This window comes from Bacillus rossius, chromosome 1, assembly GCF_032445375.1.
Source record: "Bacillus rossius redtenbacheri isolate Brsri chromosome 1, Brsri_v3, whole genome shotgun sequence".
Classification (NCBI taxonomy): Eukaryota; Metazoa; Arthropoda; class Insecta; order Phasmatodea; family Bacillidae; genus Bacillus; species Bacillus rossius.
In genome coordinates this window covers 373,084,914-373,112,379 of record NC_086330.1, presented here as the reverse complement: position 1 = coordinate 373,112,379, position 27,466 = coordinate 373,084,914, and the positions used below count along the sequence as shown (strand labels likewise).

At 39.3% G+C, this 27,466-nt stretch overlaps 2 protein-coding genes across 2 annotated transcripts in view; both read left to right on the top strand.

Annotated features, from left to right (window-relative positions):
* The window catches only part of LOC134530691 (thyrotropin-releasing hormone-degrading ectoenzyme-like), a 36,954-nt gene extending 34,265 nt beyond the window's left edge, over positions 1 to 2,689 (top strand). Inside the window, exon 16 of the mRNA XM_063365769.1 lies at positions 2,473 to 2,689. The gene's annotated coding sequence lies outside the window, so the exon portion shown is untranslated. The remainder of the gene's footprint in view (positions 1 to 2,472) is intronic.
* Positions 2,690 to 8,642: 5,953 nt separating this feature from the next.
* The window catches only part of LOC134528793 (aminopeptidase N-like), a 59,159-nt gene continuing 40,335 nt past the window's right edge, over positions 8,643 to 27,466 (top strand). The window contains exons 1-3 of the mRNA XM_063362461.1: positions 8,643 to 8,679; positions 8,762 to 8,793; positions 24,854 to 25,182. Coding sequence (XP_063218531.1) covers positions 8,643 to 8,679; positions 8,762 to 8,793; positions 24,854 to 25,182 — 398 coding nt within the window. The remainder of the gene's footprint in view (positions 8,680 to 8,761; positions 8,794 to 24,853; positions 25,183 to 27,466) is intronic.

Below are 27,466 nucleotides of genomic sequence, written 5' to 3'. Positions count from 1 at the left end.
ATTAAATTGTGGCTCAATCCAATAATTTGAAAATGTGAAACCAATTAATTGATGACGTAGCTTTCGTGATCAATGCTTATTTTATTTTTGACGTGAATACGTCTTTAAAATTGCTTCCATAGTGGGAGGCAATTCAATAAACGAATTATAAAAAAATCGGGGGATACAGTTTGGTGTTGCAGCTACATATCTATCATCTCCATCCAAAATTTAATTACATCACTGGATAACTAAAGGATCAAATAATTCGTTACGCTATGTGAGGACTGTGACGCATCGCGCGCGGTGGAGGGGGAAGCACCGCCATCTTGAGGACATTTTGCTGCGTTTCAAGATTTCCATTTAGTATAACTTTTGACTCGGAGAAGCTACGACGTTCATTTAAGATTGAATCTTCAGCTCTCGTCAAAATATATCGATTGCACATATAAAACATTAGTGTAAAATAGTTACAGTGTATATGCATGGTGTTAAAATAAATAAAAATATATAATAATCAAAAAACCAAATCCAAATACAGAGATCATATACGGTTGGAAAGGGCTCCCCAAAAACCATATTATCGAGTGAAGCAGTACGGGGAACGTAAAAGAATGAATGCGTCCTAGCGGATCAACGACGGTGCCAGTACATCTGCAGCTGGGGCGGTTGAAATTATGCAAGTGGATGATGGCTTCTTAGGATTCAAACATGATTATAACATACATGAAATAGCGTATTTTATTTTTTGCATACCAAATATTACCTGTTACGTACACGCATTCACGTGCAACACACGGCCGTGTCCATGACACAGTCACATCCCATTTTTTTTATTTCGAAATCAATAACGAACTAACCTTATGCAAACAGGCTAAAGTGTCTTGGGGGTTTTTGAATGAAACGATCCTAAACCAGTCAAGCCCAAAGAGGGACTCAAACCCATGACCTCCGACCCCTTGGTCGGTCGTCACTGCGCGCTTGGCTGTGATTAGTTTCAGGGACTACTCGCTCTCTGAGTTAGTGATTCCTGTCAGTGATGGATTTGTTTACGTTAGGTCTGTTGCTTTGCGGCCATCGGTGTTACATGCTCGGAGGAAGTTTAACAAGTTTTGCTGAGTACCGCACAGCTATAAGCTATTAACAATCATTTATTTTGATACATTAGTTTTCAATTCATTTCGTTACATTTGGTTGTATTTCGTTTCCATTTGTTTCGTTTTCAGATTATTAGGTTTGTTTCACTTTGAAATGTTGAGAAATGTATCATTTGAATATATTTAAATCTTTTCTTACGATTTATTTCGTTACAATTCTAACGACCGACTCATTTAATTCGTTTCAATTCAAATTGTTTTATTTCATTATTTCGATTCCATTTTATGTAGTTTCACTAAATTCTTGCGGAGAGAATGTCTGATTACATAATTAACTGTTCGAAACAATACGTGTCACGTCCCATAATAAATATTTCTTTCCCCTCAGTTTCTACCCAAACAGCTTGATTTGAATTGGTGTGGGCTTATAATAAGTTGAAATCATTGATACATTTCTACAGAAAACATAGCCATTTATCTACCATTTTAGACTAATACAACAAAACAATTTTGTTTTCAATTGTGCCTTCATATGTTTGCGTGAAGTCTAGAAGTAAAAATCATTTGCACAATACTGATAAATAATATATTCATTTCAACATTAAACTCAAGGTGGGAACTATGATAAAAAAAATTGTCAGTCAAATATTGTTTGAAGTGTTTATGTTTAATATGAGCTGAGTCGAAGTAAAAATATTGGCGCGGATATGTTTTTGGTAGTAGCCATCACAAAGTTTTTCCTTCAAGTTAAATTGATGCTAGTTATTTAGCTTACGCCTGTTTTAATTTTTTTTGTGTGGTAGGGTAGGTTTCCAAAATTCCCGCTGTCACATGAAACATTAATTCCTATCCTTGTTTTTCTCTGCGTGACACTTGTTTTGTGCATGACTGTACCAATTAACGTAACTGAAGTCCATAAAAGAATGTCCGGGTTTAAATGGTGTATTATAACAGTATAATTCAGACTATTTACAACAAATCCTACATCAATTTGAAGGTAAACTAACCTAGTTTCTTCTTACATTTGTTCAATGAGTGCACCTTTAGTTTTACGTAGGGACCGGAAAAATTCGCGGGTTCAATGACCTCCAGGATGAGTTCCATAGTTCTACGTACACTCGGTCAAATGCTGCTGTCTTGTGAGACGTCCCAACATAGCAGCCTGTGATTTGATAAAGTTTTGGTCGGGTGTTTCTCACTGGCACAGAGTCATCCAGGTGAGTTGTGAGCCAATAGCAGAGGCAGCACTGAGGTAAAGCTATTTGTATTTTAGCCTATCGCGAAATGAATACGCGAATGTTTCCGGTCTCTGCTTTTTGGGAATTGTTCAGCCTGCTACCCCTAACTGGGACATTTTTTTTCTGGACATGGTGTGTATTTCCCGTGGGAATGTGAGGTGTTGCAGTTCTACCGGCGCCACCAGAGCCGGACAGTGGAGCTGGAGCTGAGGGCCAGCCTGGACAGGATAGCCTCCAACATCCGCTGGATCAAGAAGAACGCCCCTGTCATAGAACACTGGCTGAACCGCTACTTCTACGCGCAGGAGCTGAAACAGAGGAAGCTGTAGTCTTCACTGCCTTTGCGCTGTATTAGCTACACACGCAATAAATAAACCTGTACCAAGAGTTAGGGTTGTAATTGATTACAGAACACGCACTGATTCCTTCGCCTCGAGCTCCAGCCAATCAGAGATGCGATACAGGCGACCAATCACGAGAGCTTGCACGAGCCTCAGACATCGGTTCCACAATGTCGCTAATGTGTGTCCCATCCTTGGTTTGCTATGTTCATTTTAATGGTCATTTTTTCTCTCTCTCTTTCTCCAACTTACGATATCCGCTATTATCACTATCCTTGTCTCAGGGTGCTTTTTTTGCCAGATATAAGTACCCAAATATCGCAAAAGGTTTTTAGACACGACTTTATAATGACTTGATGTAAGCTTTTGGACATACGCCATTGCTTCACAACTTTTTAATGACTTGATGTAAGCTTTTGGACATACGCCATTGCTAAGCAATGGCGTATGTCCAAAAGCTTACATCAAGTCATGCACTCCCATTGCACAAATCTTTCAAATATAATAACAAATTTATAATGTAATGATAATTTTTTTAAATATAGGCCTACTTATAAATTATTTTGTAAAGGAAAATTTGGAATGAAAATTTTGGAAATATATTTTCTTGTTGTATTTCACAAGATCTACATATTAGTTTTATAAAACTGCTACTTCTAAGCCAACGTAACTGAAAGACGCCATCTTTGTTTCAACCAATATATTTGTCATAAAATATTTTCATGTCATTAAATATTAAAATATTTTGGCTCTGTTTGACCGCAGCACACATTTAATGGGCTGCCTTGTTATTAATAGTGACTAACTGCTAAAATTAGTTTCTCTGTGAAAAAAAAATCCGTGTGTAGAATTTATAATTTTTTTCTGACATGTAGGTATGAAACTATAATAATAATGTCAAAAGACAATATTTTATGGTTTTAGAAAAATAATCAATAAAAAGTAAAATAAAGAAATTATAATTGGTGACGGTATACAAAATAAAATTGTAATATTAACAAGTCAGGCAGTAGACGTCTGGCAACAGTGGCAACAGTGGACGCCCTGGTACCTGTGCTGCGATCTGAGCGCTGGACATGGTACTAGTACGGTACTTTCCCCAAGAAGTGCGCTAGTATTTGGGGCTAACAGAGATGGACCCAGAGATGAGGTTTTATAACACTATCTTTGGAAAGTAACTCTTCATCGTCATGCTATACTTCGCCAACAATGTCTGGAAGAAGGTCGTGCGTCTTTAAGATCGAGAGAGAAAAATATTAATGCACAACACAGAAAAAAAAATTCTGCACTGTTACAAAAGATTTCTTTGTAAACCAGTTGCCAATAAATATTCTTTGATACTACAAGAAAAATATTGTCGTTTTGTACAACACGTGGCTATGGTTATTTTTGCATGTATGAAATACGTTTTTTTCGAGATAGTAGTGAGTTTATCTGACGAAAATTTGCACATAAGTTTATATTCTAAAGTATGTTTAGTTAAAGCATAATTTAAAAAAAATGGGTGCGTGTACTTAAATACGCGCGTGAGAAGTTATTCTTCTTTGGCATCATTAAAAAATAGTTTTTAATTGCATGCAAAAATAGTGCGTGGAGCCCCTCCGTGCGGAAGAAGTGAAACTTCGTAATGTGGAAATGAAAATAGGAAGGGGTAGAAATTGATTTTTAGTGAAATCATATTGTAACGAATCAAACTAAAAAAAATTAATCATGAAATAATTAACGATAAAAGCTGTTTATTTAATTAAGCGGATGGGTTCGCCCCAAGGAGAAAATTGACGCGGCGAGACCTCGTGGACATAGAGAAATGACACACACTCACTATTTATGTGTCTATGAAACATGATTTTTTCTGCAATTTAAAATTTAAATTGTAATATACAAAAAGGGTATTGAAAATTGAAACAAATATGGCGACACTACAAACTGTCAGGATCTTTATTTTTTTCATACTCTCTACTTAGTTCCTTGCAATAGCATTCACTCTCGCTCTCTCTCTCTTTCTATTCCCCCTCCCCAGGAGCGTTAAACGTTTAATGCAACCTTGTTGTAAGCAGTGGCGGATTCATAAGGGTTGCGCAGGGGGCGCCCCCCCCCCCCCCCTTGACCAGGGCAGCCCAGCACCAAGTATGGTTCTTGGCAAGGGAAGGGAGTGCACCCGGCCGCCGATGTTATACAATACACATTCATACACTTACCTTTAACGACTTCATGTCTCGGAAACAGTTTGAATAAGTTTTATTAAGCTTTGCATGTGACTAGAATCTTTAGTTTTTCTGTAGTGATTTTGACATTTGTATACCGCACAATTGGCCATTTTAACTACATATAGCACACAATTATGCACCAACAACAGCAAATATTCGGGCGAGACGTAAATGAAACGGATAGAGCTTGGAAAAAGATCTCTGGCTGCATCCAAGCAACCAAGGTGACGTAACAAGGGAGTGTGTGGAGGAGGTAGACCTGCGCCCCCCCCCCCCCCCTTGAGATTTTTCTGTATCCGCCACTGGTTGGAAGTCGCATTAGAAGTATAACTTCAAAAAAACATGGAAGAAATAATAGAATTTTCAATAATTTGACTTTATTTTGTTTTATTATACTTATTAGTTTGCGCTGTTAATACTAGAAAGATAATCTGCGAACGGTTAACAAATAACTTTAACTATTGGAGGGACTGGGACAAACACAAGCCATAAATGGCCAGTTATTAAGCCGAGCACATTATTACTGCGAACACTATTTTGTAGCGATACAGTTGTTTTCATGCAAATGTACAAATGTACAAATTTCTGTAAGTTTACATGAATATTTCTGTTCCATTTACAAAATAAAATTATGTGCGTGGAGTCCACGAGCGACAGAAGTGAAACTTCTTGCTTATTAGGCATAGAAAAGGTCAGTTATTATTAATTATTATTGAACAAGAGATGATAATAATAATAATTGCGGGTATGATCTCAAATTTAAAAAAAATTGGTTGTCTGTAAAGTCGGTTTAGGACGATAGATTAACGTGACAACGTCATAACAAAACATTGATGAAATGATTGCATACTTTTATGAATAAAATTGAATAATTTTTATTTTAATAATAAAAGAATAAATACTTGAAATTATACTAGTAATCAGATTTTTAAAATGCAAGAATAATTAATCTTTATTGCCGAAATTGTTGTTGTAATAAGTAGAGACCGGAAAAAATCGCGGGTTCAATGACCTTCAGGATAGACTCCAATATCGACTACACACTCGGGCAAATGCCAACTGTTCATTGGCTGCTGACTTGTGAGTCATATCGATTCTGTGGCCTGTGATTCGACGCTTCTATGAGTCATGGGTCTCTAATTAGCCCCCAGTCCTCCAGATTAACAGTGAACCAATGGCAAAAGCAGCACTAAGGTATAATAATTTGAATTTTAGCATAACACGAAATGAATCTGCGAATTTTTCAGATCTCTAGTAATAAGCAATGAAAACCACATTAACTATTCACTGCACTTTATAAACATTCGACGAAACAGTTCACGTGTAGATGACTTGTAATTAATTTTAAAAACTGGGGTTTAGATATAAAGTTTAAATATAATTATGAACAAGTTTTTATACAAATAAACCAAAATCAAATATCTATCATCAATCATATGAATCACCATAAATTTTTAGTCAATTTATTAGCGTAACGGGACACAGCGTAACGGAACAATGTGCGTAACGAGACACTTTTTCGTGCGTGCAGCCGGCGTTCATCGATTTATTAGACGTTGTCACGTAAAAAAAACTGAGGAGTAGACGAAAACAAGCAGCGTTACGAGATTTCCGTAACGTCACTGCTGCGTCATTTCTACCTCTTCCTTGCCGTCTACCCATCCGACCAATTACAACTAGCATACAGCATGCTCCGCTACGTACCTATCCCCCCTCCCCTTTTTTTCCCGTACTCCCATTCGACCGCTAGTGCATGCGTTGGAGTGGCGTCGCCGCTGACGCACTCTCCTCCTCTACCGATTTCCCCCACCTCGTGCCTAACTATTCCCCTCGTGCGATCTGAAATTTCGTAACGCTCCAAAATTGTAGCGCCTAAACCCCCCCCCCCCCCCCCCCCCTTCAGCGAAGAAGTTTCACTTAAAAAAAATACAGTGAATATGTCAGTAATGCGGGCTGCAGATATGCCAGGTATGAACACACGCCGTGTGAACACAGGACAAGAGGAGGGTGCTGTAGAAGGCGCCATTACACTGGGACTTCGTGGCAGCAGGGATAGATTACCCTAGGCTGGGGCACCCCAGTCAGCACCTGAAACTGAGGCAGCGCAACGGTGAAACAAAAGTTATCAGAAGTATAATTTTACAGTACGGTAAACTATATTAAAAATTAAGCCAATAAGAAAGTAAAAAAAAAAATACAATATCTTTAAATCTGAAAATTATCTTTCGTACCTATATAATGCTACCAACATCTGAAAATACAATTTTTGTTTTTTGTTTTGTTTTGTAAACATCTTAGCTTTCGGTACACGTAGAGACCGGAAAAATTCGCGAATTAATTTCGCAACAGGCTAAAATACAAATAGTTATACCTCAGTGCTGCCTCTGCTATTGGCTCACAACTCACCTGGATGACTCTGGGCCAGTGAGAAACAACCGACCAAAGCTTTATAAGAATCACAGGCTGCTACGTTGGGACACCTCACAAGACAGCAGCCAATGAGTGGGTGGCATTTGACCGAGTGTACGTAGAACTATGGAGTTCATCCTACAGGTCATTGAACCCTCGAATTTTTCCGATCCCTAACAATTACAAAACAATTTGTGCGTGAGTACAACTAGTTTGTTATGCTACTGATTTCCCATAAGAGTAATACATGAATAATATATTAGATTTAAAAAAAATACAAAAATTAAACTATTATGAATGTTTTTTTTTTTAATTTTTAGGTTCGAATTAATCTAAAACTTCATCTTACCTAAAATTGATTTGCTCTTTAATAAAAGCATTTAATTAGTTTAATTTTTGTAGTTTTTAATTTTTTGAAATTTTCATCATATTCGTGTTTATCTCGTATGAAAAACCAGTAGCCTAAATAAACTAGTAAGTCTTAAATTTCCTTAAATGTAGTGTGATAATGTATTATATTTTTTTCCGCGACAAATTATCACTTCTATAGCCCGTCCCACGCTGAGATTGCAGTAAACGACATATAGCGTGCGCTGTTGCCTGATATCAAACACGTTACGGAAGTTCAGGGTGGGGTGCATTCCTTTGGAATTCTGAGTGCACAAGAAGTATTTTAAGAGTTCATTTGAGTAATTTATAATGTTTTAGGTCTGTATCTACTATCCCTCTTATAAATCTTTAATAAACCACCTCTTTTTAGCTTAGAACAGGAAACAATTCACACACATTCACCGGTAAGAATTCACACGAAGATTGTAATGTTCACCTGATAAATAAATAAACAATATTCAATACCTTAAGTTTAAAATACTTTTTACACTTGGCAACACCAAGCGCAGAAACAATGACATAAGGGCTATGCTAACGGCAGATGTATTCCGACCTTGCGGCCGGAGTTCTCACGTTCCCCTCCCAATATGAGCCCTTGAAGGGTGGTGTGGGAGTATCTTCCAGTTCTCTTTAAAACATTCCAGAGCTTTTAAATATACAGAACTGTTAGGGATCGCTCCCTGTTGTAGATCGGGAGGGTGTTAGAGCTTCGGCAATGACCAGCGGCTGGGGCCACCAACCCAGCATAGTCACCGCCTCAGCCCCTCTACCGCACTCAGCTAACCAGACAGTTGGCTGTGTCCTGAGCCCTAAGACTTTATCAGTCGGAGTGTGTCAGAAGAGAGACTTCCACACTGCAGTCTAAGAGTGGGACGCTCTGTAGCCGCGACTCCTGGGGAAAGAGCCTCGCCGCTACCAAGACCGCTAGCAGACGAGGCGGCTGGTGCGTCACTGGGGGGCGGGGGCGGAGTCCGGGAGAGGATGGAGTGGGCCGCGTCGCTCAACTGCCTCGTGGAAGGTGAATTGCCTCCAATTGCGACCCGTGCGGTAATCGTCACAACCCGCAGCGCAGAATCGCAGTCCTGGTCTCGTTGCCTCAGCCGCTGCACTCCTGGACCTGACCAGCACGATGGTGAGTCTCTTCAGCCGGGGCTCGCGTCCAGGCCTCTGGATCTGTTATCCAGGCCTATAGTTCTCTTATCCAGGCCTTTGGGTCTCGTGTCTATGCCTCTGGGTCTCGCGTCCAGGCCTCTGGGTCTGTTATCCAGGCCTCTGGGTCTGTTATCCAGGCCTATAGTTCTCTTATCCAGACCTTTGGATCTTGCGTCCAGACCTCTGGGCCACGTGTACATGCCTCTGGGCCTCGCATCCGAAGATCCTTGTGTTTTAGATCAGTCGGACCTCACATGCTTGTTGCGAGATATTTGATGAAGCTTGACATTGTTACACTCCTCAGTCTCTCTTGATGACTGGAGGTAACTAGTGGATCTTTTGGTTTCAGAAGGCAAAAATAATGATTTCGTCTAGATATTAGTACCTCTGTTTTTATTTTACTTTTGATTATTTTCACATGATTTTTTATAAGTTGATTGACACACACACACACACATACATATATAACATGGATTTAAAATCACATTATTAAAATAATGGGCTGGCCATTATTAGACAATTTCATTGATTATTAACACAATTTAAATAAAATACGCAACAATAAACAGATTCAGTTACTTTTACAATATCGTGGCTTAATGTTATTCTGAAGATCTAAAAAACTGAAGATCTGGAAGTTTGACGATGGCTGACCAAATTTATGCTGCTAACGAGGCGTCCGGGTGCCTTAGTCGTGCCCATTGATGGAGGAAGGACTTGAGAGTGGAGTGGTCAGTTCAGCATCTGGTCCTTGGGAACTTGTCCGGTCCTTGGAATCTGTCCGGTTCTGGAACTGTCCAGTACTTGGACCCTGTATGTGAACAGCTCCGAAACACATATGTTCAGGACTGGTTCACAGACAGCAGGCAAAATAGGCAGAAAATGCCTTCTAATCACGCGGATGGTCTGTGAGTAAAGGTTGTCAAAACTCACCAAACAGGGAGATGGCTTCCAGGGTCAGCCCGGGCGCTGAGCTCGCGAACTCGCGGTTGTCGCGGATGTTTCCATGATTAAAAAAAAAATTAATAAATTATGCTGAATAAAATATGATTACTTTTACGAGGTAGACCTACATGTACTGACTAAAAGCTAATCACTACAGTTGTGGGAATCATATCCCTTGTCTAGCTGATTACATCTTAAAAGAAAAACGGAGACACGTCATGATTTCGGAGATACGGAGTGGTCAGTTTATAGCCGCGGAGAACAGTCAAATTGGGGCGGCAGAGACTCGTAATTAAAAGGCTAAGTTAAACAAAAGAAAGGGGGGAGGCTTCGGCTTCCGGACCGAAAGGTTCTGAAGATTACAGAGGGGCTTGTCGAGAAATACTGACTTCGATATCTCGAAGTTGGTGGTACTGGCCGAAGTCAGCGCGACCTACTGAGGTGTGTCTGAAACAAGTAGAGGTCGACTCACACGAGGCGACTGGTAGCAGCATGGGACTTACGGAGCAGACTAGGCCAGCGCTCTGGTGGCCTGGGAAGGAACTCCGTGTTACTGGTTACTGCGGGAGATGCCAGAGGGCAGGTGTTTAGCGGGCGTTCAAACACCCAGGGGAAGGGATTCGCAAAACTGCCGCTATGTGGCATAATAATGTACTTTTTGGGACTGGAGTCGTGGCCTTGGGACAGCCCGACCCTGGCCGGTAGTAGATAGATTTGGTTCGTATGAGGACAGGGGCTGGGGGCTGGGGATTAGGGATTATGTCACTTCCTTCGACCATGCACACACGAAAAAGTGCCCCGTTACAATCATCAGCCATGTTGGATTACGTCACTTCCGCCGGCCATACACGCATGAAAAAGTGTCCCGTTACGTTCATCAGCCATGTACGCACGAAAAAATGTCCCGTTACGTAACGAACGAACGGAGGAGGACGGACAGACCAGCTCACCAGGACGTCTCGCTATGAAAAGTATTAGGCGGTAATAAACAGCCAGGAGGTAACGAATATAAGCCTACTTCTACACGTGTTATGAACGCCGGATTCATACAGCCAGGCAACCATGTGTTTTGGCGCGCTGTACTTCCACGACGCGCAACGGCACCGGCAAGTTTTTATTACTACCTCCTCTCAAGTTCTGATCTCCTAATACTTCACAGCAGAGAAGCGCTGTTGGTCGGAGCCCGTAGGTACTTCCTTCGCACGCCTAACCTAACCTAACCTAACCTAAACTAACCTCACCTAACCTAATCCATATGCTAATCTATGCTAACCTAACCTAACCTAAACTAAACTAAACTAAACTAACCTCACCTAACCTAATCCATATGCTAATCTATGCTAACCTAACCTAACCTAACCTAACCTAACCTAAACTAACCTAACCTAACCTAAACTAACCTAACCTAACCTAACCTAATCCATATGCTAATCTATGCTAACCTAACCTAACCTAACCTAACCTAACCTAACCTAAACTAACCTAACCTAAACTAACCTAACCTAACCTAACCTAATCCATATGCTAATCTATGCTTACCTAACCTAACCTAACCTAACCTAAACTAAACTAAAATAAACTAAACTAAACTAAACTAAACTAAACTAAACTAAACTAAACTAAACTTAACCTAACCTAACCTAACCTAACCTAACCTAACCTAACCTAACCTAACCTAACCTAACCTAATCCATATGCTAATGTATGCTAACCTAACCTAACCTAAACTAAACTAAACTAAACTAAACTAACCTAACCTAATCCATATGCTAATCTATGCAAACCTAACCTAACCTAACCTAAACTAAACTAACCTAACCTAACCTAATCCATATGCTAATCTATGCAAACCTAACCTAACCTAAACTAAACTAAACTAAACTAAACTAACCTAACCTAATCCATATGCTAATCTATGCTAACCTAACCTAACCTAACCTAACCTAAACTAAACTAAACTAAACTAAACCAAACCTAACCTAACCTAACCTAACCTAACCTAAACTAAACTATACTAAACTAAACTAAACTAAACTAACCTAACCTAATCCATATGCTAATCTATGCTAACCTAACCTAACCTAACCTAACCTAACCTAAACTAAACTAAACTAAAATAAACCTAACCTAACCTAACCTAACCTACTCAAACCTAACCTAACCTAACCTAACCTAATCCATATGCTAATCTATGCTAACCTAACCTAACCTAACCTAATCCATATGCTAATCTATGCTAACCTAACCTAATCCATATGCTAATCTATGCTAACCTAACCTAATCCATGCCAATCTATGCTAATCCGTATGTCAATCTATGCTAATCCATATGTTAATCCATGCTAATCCATTTGCCATTTTGTATTTCTAGTAATTTCCACCAACTTCGAATCATGTCGTCACCATTGCAATTTTCGTTACGGCCGCCATCTTGAAAATCCGCAATTTTTATGTTAGAAAATCGGGAAAATTTTTAAAAATCATTAAAAAAATTAAATAATCGAATTAAATAAAAATCTTAAAAACCACTGTTGCAGTTATTGTTACGGTCGACATCTTGGATTATATAAATGTTGCATATTTCGTTACACCCGCCATCTTGGTTGAGTACCATATCATTCTTACACTTTTCGTTAAGACCGCCATATTGGGTCCTATTAATGTTACAATTATCGTTATGGTCGCCATCTTTAAATTTAGACACCATCTTGAAAATCTTTATTTATTATACGATTTTAATGAAAAAAAAGTTCAAAATTCATCAAAAAATTAACTTAATAGAATTCTGTTTATATCGATTCCCGTCCTTGATTCGAAACCGGCGAGGGCAAAAAATATAAAATCAACAGATCCTTCCTCCACAGAAGCCACCTTCAGACTGACCTACCTCCACCAATAACAAGGTATTTACCATCAGCTGGTATGACGTCACCACACCTTTGACCTTGACCTTGACCTTGACCTTTGACCTTGACCTTGAAATTTAACCTTAACCTTGAAATTTAACCTCGACATTGATCTTTGACTTTGACCTTGATGTCCATCACGGATCCGTCATTTTATGTTCAGTACATGCTAGCGGTCATTGCCACCATCATGTTTTCGTCTGCTGGAGGTCACCATATTGTGTGTACTTGTCTTACCATCATGCAAATTCTATTCTAACATGCTACAGTGCAGTAATAATTTATTATTGCTGAGGTGCCCACCATCTTGAAATTTGACCGCCATGTTGAAATCATGTAATTATTTAGTTAGAAATGCGGGAAAAATTCCAATAGTCTCCGAAAAAATCAATTATTAATTTACAAATTGAATCGATGGATCCATGTCCACGGTTAGATTCTTGACCAGTGACAGTTGTAACTAATTATTAAATAAATTTTAAATTCTTTTTTCCGTTACCTTTCGCGGAGTTTATTAATCATAAGTCAATATACCTAACCAAAGAATTAATACAGTGACGATAAGCCTATCATGAAAGTCTAATTTTTGAATAATCTGAATAACCTATAAGCCGTTCATGTACAAAACCGCACATAAAGAACAATTGTCTTCAGTCCATGAGACCGAGTCATGTCATTATCAGACGTATAGGCTAGTCATTTCAGGACCACATGACCTTCGTCGTTAGCTAATTATATTCAATTAATCCATCGTGACATTTTTATACATTCTAAAGGAGCAAGTAACCTTGAAAAATATTTTAGTAACACCAAGAGGTGATAAACTAGTAAATATTCAATCACTACATTTTGTACTACGCACAATCAACAAAAAGGAAGCACCATCAACGAAAAGACAGCACCACCAACGAAAAGGCAGCACCGACTACGAAAAGGCAGCACATTTGGAAGCACCGACTACGAAAAGGCAGCACATTTGACAGCACCGACAACGAAAAGGCAGCACATTTGGAAGCACCGACAACGAAAAGGCAGCACATTTGGAAGCACCATCATCGAAAAGGCAGCACATTTGGAAGCTCCATCAACAAAAAAAGGCAAAAAGGAAGCACAAGTTACGAGATCTAAGTCTTAGTTAGAAATCAGAATACAAGAAAAAAAAACATTAAATTCTTATAATTTAAATTATTTATTTTATTGCTTTACATTATACAAATGCAAGTAAAACAAGCCATTATTGTATATAGCCAGCATTCCTCAGATCCTTGAGTATGAAGGATATTTCTTTGATGCACGAATAGTTTCCTGCACAAAGCGAACCATGTAAAAGTCTTAGCCGGTCAACCAATATGTTTGGATCTTTCCATGATGTGTAATCAATCTCTTCTACCACCATCTTCCTTGCACCTTTATAAATATTACGATCTCTGGTGTCTTCCGTTTTACCACCAACCTCAGGGTAACTTTCATGTTTGAGACGGTGATCATCACAAGCTTGATCAGATTTATTTAATATATCACGTCGTTTCCACCGTTTCGGTCTCAGGACACCGCCACATTCTTCGATCTTGGCAGCTTTAGGTGTTTCATCATAGTCTATGTCTTTGTCAACTGCCTCAGAGTCACTGTAACATCACACGGAAAAGTTCAGAACTCCAATTCGCTGTGAAACCTTTCTCAAAGACACCTTTCTGCTTGGAGATTCTCACAATGTCACCAACATTAGCTTTATGCTTGCGTGTATCTTTCTTATTCGTGTTGGTGAATACAGTCCCAAGCAGACGATCGTCCTTTACATCTGTCGATGGTACATCCTCCATCGAGTACGACGTTAAAGTCGGTAAAGATGCCATCGAAGTCTCAAGAACAGGCAGTTACGCGACTTATGCACCAGAAGAAACAAACTAGGTGATCCGTACACCGTCGACGGCAGTAACAAATTGGGCGTCCTGCTGTCTAGGACTCGTTTTTATACATTAACCGGTTTGAATAATACGCTAGTCAAATCAAGAACAATTTACTAAAATACTAGAGTCAAAACAACATTAAAAAAATAGACGTACCATCAACAAAAAAGGCAGCAAATTTGGAAGCACCGACTACGAAAAGGCAGCACATTTGGAAGCACCGACAACGAAAAGGCAGCACATTTGGCAGCACCGACAACGAAAAGGCAGCACATTTGGAAGCACCGACTACGAAAAGGCAGCACATTTGGAAGCACAGACTACGAAAAGGCAGCACATTTGGAAGCACCGACTACGAAAAGGCAGCACATTTGGAAGCACAGACTACGAAAAGGCAGCACATTTGGAAGCACCGACTAAGAAAAGGCAGCACATTCGGCAGCACCGACAACGAAAAGGCAGCACATTTGGCAGCACCGACAACGAAAAGGCAGCACATTTGGAAGCACCGACTACGAAAAGGCAGCACATTTGGAAGCACCGAATACGAAAAGGTAGCACATTTGACAGCACCGACAACGAAAAGGCAGCACATTTGGAAGCACCGACTACGAAAAGGCAGCACATTTGTAAACACCATCAACAAAAAGGAAGCACAATCGGAAGCACATTCATAGAAAAGGAAGCACAATCGGAAGCACAATCACAAAAAGGAAGCACATTTGGAAGCACAATCACAAAAAGGAAGCACATTTGGAAGCACAATCCACAAAAAGGAAGCACATTTGGAAGCACATTCAACGAAAAAGGAAGCACAATCATATAAACAACGCACAATCGGAAGCACAATCAACAAAAAGGAAGCACAATCGGAAGCACATTCATAGAAAAGGAAGCACAATCGGAAGCACAAGCACAAAAAGGAAGCACATTTGGAAGCACAATCACAAAAAGGAAGCACATTTGGAAGCACAATCCACAAAAAGGAAGCACATTTGGAAGCACATTCAACGAAAAAGGAAGCACAATCATAGAAACAACGCACAATCGGAAGCACAATCAACAAAAAGGAAGCACATTTTGGAAGCACCATCAACAAAAAGGAAGCACATTTTGGAAGCACCATCAAAAAGGCAGCACATTTTGGAAGCACAATCAAAAAAGGCAGCACATTTGGAAGCACCATCAACAAAAGAAGGAAGCACATTTTGGAAGCACAATCAAAAAAGGCAGCACATTTGGTAACACAAGTTACGAGAACTAAGTCTTAGTTAGAAATCAGAATGCAAGAAATAAAAACATTAAATTTTTACTTTTAATATTTAATTTATTTCTTAAGATTATACAAATAGAAGTAAAATAAGCCATTATTGTATGTAGCCAGCTTTCCTCAGTTCTTCGAGTATGAAGGATATTTCTTTTATGCACGAATAGTTTCCTGCACAAAGCGAGCCATGTAGAAGTCTTAGCCGGTCAACCAATATGTTTGGATCTTTCCACGATGTGTAATCAATCTCTTCTACCACCATCTCACTTGCTTGTTTATTATAAATACTTTTAATATCACAATCGTCCCAGTGATCATAATAAGCGTTATCAGATTTATTTATTATAACACATCGTTTCCATCGTTTCGGTCTCAGGACACCGTTACATTCTTCGATCTTGTCAGCTTTAGGTGCTTCATCACAGTCTATGCTTTTGTCAACGGCCTCAGAGTCACTGTTACAATCACTGTAGAAGACATCCTCTTCACCCAGATTACCATATGAATTCGATATCGATGATGTCGAAGTGCCATTATCGTCTTCATGCTTCCTTTTTAGGAGTCCATCATTTTTACAAAGTAAGAAAGATCTACTTGAATTCGACTGGAATGTATTCTCACTTTTCACGTTAAGGATTCTTCCATTGTCTTCATTCTTCCATAAATCATCATCGTCCTTCAATTTAAGTTCTTCGTCGAGATCGGAAGAGCCACGAACATAATCTCTCTCAAGACAAGGAAAATTATTGTCGTAATGCAGATCACTATTCCTTAGTCTAGTAGATCCATCGTTGTACTCTGGCTTGTACGCAGGCTTAACGTTACAAGTTCTGTCATGTCTTTTTAAGCTCTCTCTCCGCGTAAACGACTTGCTACATCGAACGCAACTTGCGTAGTGGATTTTTAACACAGTCATTCTTCTGGTGTTGTCTTCCATTCTTTCTCAAGATAAATTCTTTGCTGCAAAACTTACACCTGTGTCCTTTCGATACAGCGACAGACACCGAATCAGGATTCATATTAGTTACTGTGACTAATGTTAGATACAAACAGACAGTTTTCCAATTGGAACCATTACTTAAATATAATTTTTTAAATATTTCTTAAACGAGAGTTATCTCATGCAAAGGTACTTGTTGTAAGTAGTTCTGCTTTTCAACAACAGATGACACCACGTATTGCTTGCAGGTAAATATTATTTCTTTCTTTCATGCGGGATGCAGGATTCTCACTAACGATCGCAATACAGGGATGGCATCGCTAGACTCCAAGGAGAAGGTAGTTTGTTCATCCAGTTAGTGTTTCTCAGATTTCTCAGGGTATATATTATTATTATATGACTGAATAATGATTTTTTTAAAATTCCACCTAATAAAAATAAAATAGAAGCACTCAGAGAAAACCATCAGGGATGATGTCGTTTATAAACATCATAAATTACCAATTTTTTTTAAAAAATTCCAAATTTAATTCTGATTAAGCAAAGAGTTCTAGCACAAGCGGGCTTGTGAACTCTTTGCTTAATCAGAATTAAATTTGGAATTTTTTAAAAAAAATTGGTAATTTATGATGTTTATAAACGACATCATCCCTGATGGTTTTCTCTGAGTGCTTCTATTTTATTTTTATTAGGTGGAATTTTAAAAAAATCATTATTCAGTCATATAATAATAATATATACCCTGAGAAATCTGAGAAACACTAACTGGATGAACAAACTACCTTCTCCTTGGAGTCTAGCGATGCCATCCCTGTATTGCGATCGTTAGTGAGAATCCTGCATCCCGCATGAAAGAAAGAAATAATATTTACCTGCAAGCAATACGTGGTGTCATCTGTTGTTGAAAAGCAGAACTACTTACAACAAGTACCTTTGCATGAGATAACTCTCGTTTAAGAAATATTTAAAAAATTATATTTAAGTAATGGTTCCAATTGGAAAACTGTCTGTTTGTATCTAACATTAGTCACAGTAACTAATATGAATCCTGATTCGGTGTCTGTCGCTGTATCGAAAGGACACAGGTGTAAGTTTTGCAGCAAAGAATTTATCTTGAGAAAGAATGGAAGACAACACCAGAAGAATGACTGTGTTAAAAATCCACTACGCAATATGATAAGTTGCGTTCGATGTAGCAAGTCGTTTACGCGGAGAGAGAGCTTAAAAAGACATGACAGAACTTGTAACGTTAAGCCTGCGTACAAGCCAGAGTACAACGATGGATCTACTAGACTAAGGAATAGTGATCTGCATTACGACAATAATTTTCCTTGTCTTGAGAGAGATTATGTTCGTGGCTCTTCCGATCTCGACGAAGAACTTAAATTGAAGGACGATGATGATTTATGGAAGAATGAAGACAATGGAAGAATCCTTAACGTGAAAAGTGAGAATACATTCCAGTCGAATTCAAGTAGATCTTTCTTACTTTGTAAAAATGATGGACTCCTAAAAAGGAAGCATGAAGACGATAATGGCACTTCGACATCATCGATATCGAATTCATATGGTAATCTGGGTGAAGAGGATGTCTTCTACAGTGATTGTAACAGTGACTCTGAGGCCGTTGACAAAAGCATAGACTGTGATGAAGCACCTAAAGCTGACAAGATCGAAGAATGTAACGGTGTCCTGAGACCGAAACGATGGAAACGATGTGTTATAATAAATAAATCTGATAACGCTTATTATGATCACTGGGACGATTGTGATATTAAAAGTATTTATAATAAACAAGCAAGTGAGATGGTGGTAGAAGAGATTGATTACACATCGTGGAAAGATCCAAACATATTGGTTGACCGGCTAAGACTTCTACATGGCTCGCTTTGTGCAGGAAACTATTCGTGCATAAAAGAAATATCCTTCATACTCGAAGAACTGAGGAAAGCTGGCTACATACAATAATGGCTTATTTTACTTCTATTTGTATAATCTTAAGAAATAAATTAAATATTAAAAGTAAAAATTTAATGTTTTTATTTCTTGCATTCTGATTTCTAACTAAGACTTAGTTCTCGTAACTTGTGTTACCAAATGTGCTGCCTTTTTTGATTGTGCTTCCAAAATGTGCTTCCTTCTTTTGTTGATGGTGCTTCCAAATGTGCTGCCTTTTTTGATTGTGCTTCCAAAATGTGCTGCCTTTTTGATGGTGCTTCCAAAATGTGCTTCCTTTTTGTTGATGGTGCTTCCAAAATGTGCTTCCTTTTTGTTGATTGTGCTTCCGATTGTGCGTTGTTTCTATGATTGTGCTTCCTTTTTCGTTGAATGTGCTTCCAAATGTGCTTCCTTTTTGTGGATTGTGCTTCCAAATGTGCTTCCTTTTTGTGATTGTGCTTCCAAATGTGCTTCCTTTTTGTGATTGTGCTTCCGATTGTGCTTCCTTTTCTATGAATGTGCTTCCGATTGTGCTTCCTTTTTGTTGATTGTGCTTCCGATTGTGCGTTGTTTATATGATTGTGCTTCCTTTTTCGTTGAATGTGCTTCCAAATGTGCTTCCTTTTTGTGGATTGTGCTTCCAAATGTGCTTCCTTTTTGTGATTGTGCTTCCAAATGTGCTTCCTTTTTGTGATTGTGCTTCCGATTGTGCTTCCTTTTCTATGAATGTGCTTCCGATTGTGCTTCCTTTTTGTTGATGGTGTTTACAAATGTGCTGCCTTTTCGTAGTCGGTGCTTCCAAATGTGCTGCCTTTTCGTTGTCGGTGCTGTCAAATGTGCTACCTTTTCGTATTCGGTGCTTCCAAATGTGCTGCCTTTTCGTAGTCGGTGCTTCCAAATGTGCTGCCTTTTCGTTGTCGGTGCTGCCAAATGTGCTGCCTTTTCGTTGTCGGTGCTGCCGAATGTGCTGCCTTTTCTTAGTCGGTGCTTCCAAATGTGCTGCCTTTTCGTAGTCTGTGCTTCCAAATGTGCTGCCTTTTCGTAGTCGGTGCTTCCAAATGTGCTGCCTTTTCGTAGTCTGTGCTTCCAAATGTGCTGCCTTTTCGTAGTCGGTGCTTCCAAATGTGCTGCCTTTTCGTTGTCGGTGCTGCCAAATGTGCTGCCTTTTCGTTGTCGGTGCTTCCAAATGTGCTGCCTTTTCGTAGTCGGTGCTTCCAAATTTGCTGCCTTTTTTGTTGATGGTACGTCTATTTTTTTAATGTTGTTTTGACTCTAGTATTTTAGTAAATTGTTCTTGATTTGACTAGCGTATTATTCAAACCGGTTAATGTATAAAAACGAGTCCTAGACAGCAGGACGCCCAATTTGTTACTGCCGTCGACGGTGTACGGATCACCTAGTTTGTTTCTTCTGGTGCATAAGTCGCGTAACTGCCTGTTCTTGAGACTTCGATGGCATCTTTACCGACTTTAACGTCGTACTCGATGGAGGATGTACCATCGACAGATGTAAAGGACGATCGTCTGCTTGGGACTGTATTCACCAACACGAATAAGAAAGATACACGCAAGCATAAAGCTAATGTTGGTGACATTGTGAGAATCTCCAAGCAGAAAGGTGTCTTTGAGAAAGGTTTCACAGCGAATTGGAGTTCTGAACTTTTCCGTGTGATGTTACAGTGACTCTGAGGCAGTTGACAAAGACATAGACTATGATGAAACACCTAAAGCTGCCAAGATCGAAGAATGTGGCGGTGTCCTGAGACCGAAACGGTGGAAACGACGTGATATATTAAATAAATCTGATCAAGCTTGTGATGATCACCGTCTCAAACATGAAAGTTACCCTGAGGTTGGTGGTAAAACGGAAGACACCAGAGATCGTAATATTTATAAAGGTGCAAGGAAGATGGTGGTAGAAGAGATTGATTACACATCATGGAAAGATCCAAACATATTGGTTGACCGGCTAAGACTTTTACATGGTTCGCTTTGTGCAGGAAACTATTCGTGCATCAAAGAAATATCCTTCATACTCAAGGAACTGAGGAATGCTGGCTACATACAATAATGGCTTGTTTTACTTGCATTTGTATAATGTAAAGCAATAAAATAAATAATTTAAATTATAAGAATTTAATGTTTTTATTTCTTGTATTCTGATTTCTAACTAAGACTTAGATCTCGTAACTTGTGCTTCCTTTTTGCCTTTTTTTGTTGATGGAGCTTCCAAATGTGCTGCCTTTTCGATGATGGTGCTTCCAAATGTGCTGCCTTTTCGTTGTCGGTGCTTCCAAATGTGCTGCCTTTTCGTTGTCGGTGCTGTCAAATGTGCTGCCTTTTCGTAGTCGGTGCTTCCAAATGTGCTGCCTTTTCGTAGTCGGTGCTGCCTTTTCGTTGGTGGTGCTGTCTTTTCGTTGATGGTGCTTCCTTTTTGTTGATTGTGCGTAGTACAAAATGTAGTGATTGAATATTTACTAGTTTATCACCTCTTGGTGTTACTAAAATATTTTTCAAGGTTACTTGCTCCTTTAGAATGTATAAAAATGTCACGATGGATTAATTGAATATAATTAGCTAACGACGAAGGTCATGTGGTCCTGAAATGACTAGCCTATACGTCTGATAATGACATGACTCGGTCTCATGGACTGAAGACAATTGTTCTTTATGTGCGGTTTTGTACATGAACGGCTTATAGGTTATTCAGATTATTCAAAAATTAGACTTTCATGATAGGCTTATCGTCACTGTATTAATTCTTTGGTTAGGTATATTGACTTATGATTAATAAACTCCGCGAAAGGTAACGGAAAAAAGAATTTAAAATTTATTTAATAATTAGTTACAACTGTCACTGGTCAAGAATCTAACCGTGGACATGGATCCATCGATTCAATTTGTAAATTAATAATTGATTTTTTCGGAGACTATTGGAATTTTTCCCGCATTTCTAACTAAATAATTACATGATTTCAACATGGCGGTCAAATTTCAAGATGGTGGGCACCTCAGCAATAATAAATTATTACTGCACTGTAGCATGTTAGAATAGAATTTGCATGATGGTAAGACAAGTACACACAATATGGTGACCTCCAGCAGACGAAAACATGATGGTGGCAATGACCGCTAGCATGTACTGAACATAAAATGACGGATCCGTGATGGACATCAAGGTCAAAGTCAAAGATCAATGTCGAGGTTAAATTTCAAGGTTAAGGTTAAATTTCAAGGTCAAGGTCAAAGGTCAAGGTCAAGGTCAAGGTCAAAGGTGTGGTGACGTCATACCAGCTGATGGTAAATACCTTGTTATTGGTGGAGGTAGGTCAGTCTGAAGGTGGCTTCTGTGGAGGAAGGATCTGTTGATTTTATATTTTTTGCCCTCGCCGGTTTCGAATCAAGGACGGGAATCGATATAAACAGAATTCTATTAAGTTAATTTTTTGATGAATTTTGAACTTTTTTTTCATTAAAATCGTATAATAAATAAAGATTTTCAAGATGGTGTCTAAATTTAAAGATGGCGACCATAACGATAATTGTAACATTAATAGGACCCAATATGGCGGTCTTAACGAAAAGTGTAAGAATGATATGGTACTCAACCAAGATGGCGGGTGTAACGAAATATGCAACATTTATATAATCCAAGATGTCGACCGTAACAATAACTGCAACAGTGGTTTTTAAGATTTTTATTTAATTCGATTATTTAATTTTTTTAATGATTTTTAAAATTTTTCCCGATTTTCTAACATAAAAATTGCGGATTTTCAAGATGGCGGCCGTAACGAAAATTGCAATGGTGACGACATGATTCGAAGTTGGTGTAAATTACTAGAAATACAAAATGGCAAATGGATTAGCATGGATTAACATATGGATTAGCATAGATTGACATACGGATTAGCATAGATTGGCATGGATTAGGTTAGGTTAGCATAGATTAGCATATGGATTAGGTTAGGTTAGCATAGATTAGCATATGGATTAGGTTAGGTTAGGTTAGCATAGATTAGCATATGGATTAGGTTAGGTTAGGTTAGGTTAGGTTAGGTTTGAGTAGGTTAGGTTAGGTTAGGTTAGGTTTAGTTTAGTTTAGTTTAGTTTAGGTTAGGTTAGGTTAGGTTAGGTTAGCATAGATTAGCATATGGATTAGGTTAGGTTAGTTTAGTTTAGTTTAGTTTAGTATAGTTTAGTTTAGGTTAGGTTAGGTTAGGTTAGGTTAGGTTTGGTTTAGTTTAGTTTAGTTTAGTTTAGGTTAGGTTAGGTTAGGTTAGGTTAGCATAGATTAGCATATGGATTAGGTTAGTTTAGTTTAGTTTAGTTTAGTTTAGTTTAGGTTAGGTTAGGTTTGCATAGATTAGCATATGGATTAGGTTAGGTTAGGTTAGTTTAGTTTAGGTTAGGTTAGGTTAGGTTTGCATAGATTAGCATATGGATTAGGTTAGGTTAGTTTAGTTTAGTTTAGTTTAGTTTAGGTTAGGTTAGGTTAGCATAGATTAGCATATGGATTAGGTTAGGTTAGGTTAGGTTAGGTTAGGTTAGGTTAGGTTAGGTTAGGTTAGGTTAGGTTAAGTTTAGTTTAGTTTAGTTTAGTTTAGTTTAGTTTAGTTTAGTTTAGTTTAGTTTATTTTAGTTTAGTTTAGGTTAGGTTAGGTTAGGTTAGGTTAGCATAGATTAGCATATGGATTAGGTTAGGTTAGGTTAGGTTAGTTTAGGTTAGGTTAGGTTAGTTTAGGTTAGGTTAGGTTAGGTTAGGTTAGCATAGATTAGCATATGGATTAGGTTAGGTTAGGTTAGGTTAGTTTAGGTTAGGTTAGGTTAGTTTAGGTTAGGTTTGGTTAGGTTAGGTTAGGTTAGCATAGATTAGCATATGGATTAGGTTAGGTGAGGTTAGTTTAGTTTAGTTTAGTTTAGGTTAGGTTAGGTTAGCATAGATTAGCATATGGATTAGGTTAGGTGAGGTTAGTTTAGGTTAGGTTAGGTTAGGTTAGGCGTGCGAAGGAAGTACCTACGGGCTCCGACCAACAGCGCTTCTCTGCTGTGAAGTATTAGGAGATCAGAACTTGAGAGGAGGTAGTAATAAAAACTTGCCGGTGCCGTTGCGCGTCGTGGAAGTACAGCGCGCCAAAACACATGGTTGCCTGGCTGTATGTATCCGGCGTTCATAACACGTGTAGTAGTAGGCTTATATTCGTTACCTCCTGGCTGTTTATTACCGCCTAATACTTTTCATAGCGAGACGTCCTGGTGAGCTGGTCTGTCCGTCCTCCTCCGTTCGTTCGTTACGTAACGGGACATTTTTTCGTGCGTACATGGCTGATGAACGTAACGGGACACTTTTTCATGCGTGTATGGCCGGCGGAAGTGACGTAATCCAACATGGCTGATGATTGTAACGGGGCACTTTTTCGTGTGTGCATGGTCGAAGGAAGTGACATAATCCCTAATCCCCAGCCCCCAGCCCCTGTCCTCATACGAACCAAATCTATCTACTGCCGGTGTTAGTGGCCGGTCAAAGCTCTGGCCAGTGTTCCCAGGAAAACTTGGAGAAAGGGAGTGGGTGGAGACTGCCGTGACGGTGGGAACGAGGCTCCAATGAGCCCGGAGGTGTGACTGTACGTTTGGTGAAAATGACTCGGGATCATTGCCCTGAAGTGCTCACGTCAGGGGAGGTCTTAGAAGCAGCCTGCCCTGAGAGCTTGCAGGACATAGCAGCTCTCATCACGGCTTGGAGGCGAATTACAGGCGGCATTCGTGCGCCAAGGCGGGAATAAAAGGATACACAGTCTGACTCGCAAAAGACTCGGCAAAAATCGTATCTAGGGCTGGGAAAAATTTGCAGAGGCAGGCCTGACAAAGATTAAACTGGAGTGTGCAGGAGGAGGAACAAGTTTAAGTTCTTGCAGCAAGCAAATGAAATGTCTGGCGACATTAATGTTTTTTTTGAATAATACAAATTTAAAATTGTGCCATAAATACTAGTTGGCGTCACATCATAGCTGTGATTTTATAATATTAATATTAGATTACATTTGAGTAAGGTTGTCACTACAAGTTAGCTCGACAACGGGCACGCGCAAGGAAGCCGGACGGAGTCAAGGTGACCGGGGAGCTGCGGTGTGCCAGCAGAGAAGGTGTCCGGTGGTGGTGGTGGTGGTGGTGGTGGTGGTACTGGCCGCCCTGCTGCCCGCCGCGTCGACGTGGCGCGCCGGTCCGAGGCCCCGCCGAGACGTGGACGACCCCCCGGAGGACGGCTACCGCCTGCCGCGCCACCTGGAGCCGGCCGGCTACCGCCTGGCGCTGGTGCCCGACGTGAAGGAGGGCGTCTTCTGGGGCGAGGTGCGCATCAACGTGACCTGCCGGCGGGCCACGTCCACCGTGGTGCTGCACGCCCACCCGGAGCTCAGCGTCAGCAAGGTGGTCCTCGGGGTCAACCCGCAGGCGTCCAGCGTGGCCGCGTGAGTGTGCCGTCGACCTCCCCTTCTCCTGGGGCGACGTCCCCCCGGGTCCGGCTCTGCAGACCGTCCTTGCCTACAGCTTCGCAACTCTTGGGCTGACTAAACTGATTTCCTCTGTTATCTTCGCCCATCACGGCACCTGCCAGTTTATCTTTCTTCTCAAAGACAGTGCGAATAGGGTGGTCATTGAATATCTAAGGTATGTCTGAAAAATAACGTACAAACACGCAGCATTATTATTTATTCGTGGCCTTTGTCCACCTATCGTGCACTAAACGATATTTAGGTTTAATTTCTCTGGTGAAGTTATGAATAAACACCCACAATTTGACAATGTCACACATGTTTCAATACGCATCAAAATACTCATATTCTTATCATTAGTTATTTTTTCAGAGCACTTTATTCGGCATTTATCTTAACAAGAAGGTTTAATTTTTCTTGCTAGTCACACACGATTTTCATGTTTCTTTCGTACACTTTCCCGCAATTTATAGCTGCCTTCAACATGTTCCTCCTGGATTCATTTCTTTTTCGTTTACCGTTTTCAACTGGACTCAGAATATCAGTGGTAATAGCAACGGAGGTTTCGGCATTACTGATTGAGGCATGGGTACCACCAACATATTTTAAGTCAGGAGTATTTGGACCAGCATTGCTGTTTGAGGCAGGGGTACTAGTTACAGGTAGGTTAGGAGTTTGGCTAACAGTTCTGGCCAACGGTGCTGATTGCGTGATATCTGGAGTACTGACAGTTGCAGTTACTTTACCAACTTCACAAGCATCACTGCTTGAAGGTGTTTGGGCCATGATAACAGCACGGTCAACGTCTTTCTGTAATTAATCTTCACTGGTTTCTTCATCAGATGAAGGGTCCCTGTCTTTGTCTGCGTCAGTATCATCAACTTCAGAGGCACTTTCATTACTTGAATCACTGAAACTGCTTGGCTCCGATGAAGAAGAGGAGCTTGACTTGTCAGACCTGGATCCAGAACGATGGATTCCTTCAGCAGAAAAAATACAAATAAAATGAATTTTATTTGATTTGCATTGCATTTTCCTTAATTTTAAACTGTTTACATTGTACTTTGTGGATTTTTTGCAATTTAGTTTAGTAAGTTATTAACTTTAACAAGCATTTCCCACATATGTTACTATTTCTAACATGTAACTTCAGGAGTTTTTCCATCAGCCGCTTGGTTTTTCATATCAGTTTTGTCCGTAGCACATACATCCATCTGTTTGACTTTTTCCTCTGTAATTGGCTTGCTAGCATTGTTCAAGCTTTCTTCAGATGAATCTGCAATCATGGAAAATCAAATAATGGAACTGAGTAGGTCAGGAACTTAACAAGCAAGTAGAATCACAAAATATTTTGTTTGTCCTCAAAATCTATTCATGTTGCTCTTTTTCTTGTTCAGTTACATTTGGGTAAGTTCATTTTAAGATTTTTTTTACTACGAAAGTACCAGAATTTGAGTATTCAGCATCATTAGTTGAGTCATTCTTTACCACTAAAAAGTTTCCATTTAATCGGTTTTCCGCCTGGTTGCTGTTGACTGAAAGATATCATTTTCCTGAAACAAATACAAAATATAATGACGAATTTAAAGGAAAAAGCAATGTACGACAAAATCAACGCAACTTTAATGTTCAAGTAACAGTTATCAAACCATCTGATAATCATTTACTTACTTACTGTTATGTACCGTACAATTTTGTTACTTCCACTGTCGGATGAATTTTTACATGAAGCATCTTCTTGGGCCTTTTTTTTTATTATTTAGTGCTAACTCTATCAACAGTTTCCCCCGAGAATTCTTAATGATAAATTAAAAAATATAAATGTAATTGACAATTAAAAAGTGGCAGGAAATAGCATGCTGAGACCTATAACGACTTGCAAACAAGCAGATTGTTTTACTGTCAATAAGACACATTCCAAAATGAAACTGCACATTTTCATAATAAGGAACCGACTTTTCTTTGAAAGAGTGTCATAAAACATTTTTATCCACCACCACTTTGTTTGAGGCTAAATTTTTATTGACAATAATGACAAATGTTTAAATAGTACAATCGACGTATCCCACTTACTGTGCAAGAACATCATACGTCAAAATAAACCATAACAGGATGCCTTTCATTTTCCATATAATACTGACATAAAACCAAATAGTATGTTCTTAACACAAAACTAAGAATGAAAAATGCTTTTACCTAGTGCGCCAATTTGTTTTCTGAAGAAACATTACACTCTTGCACTACAGGACACAGATGTTTT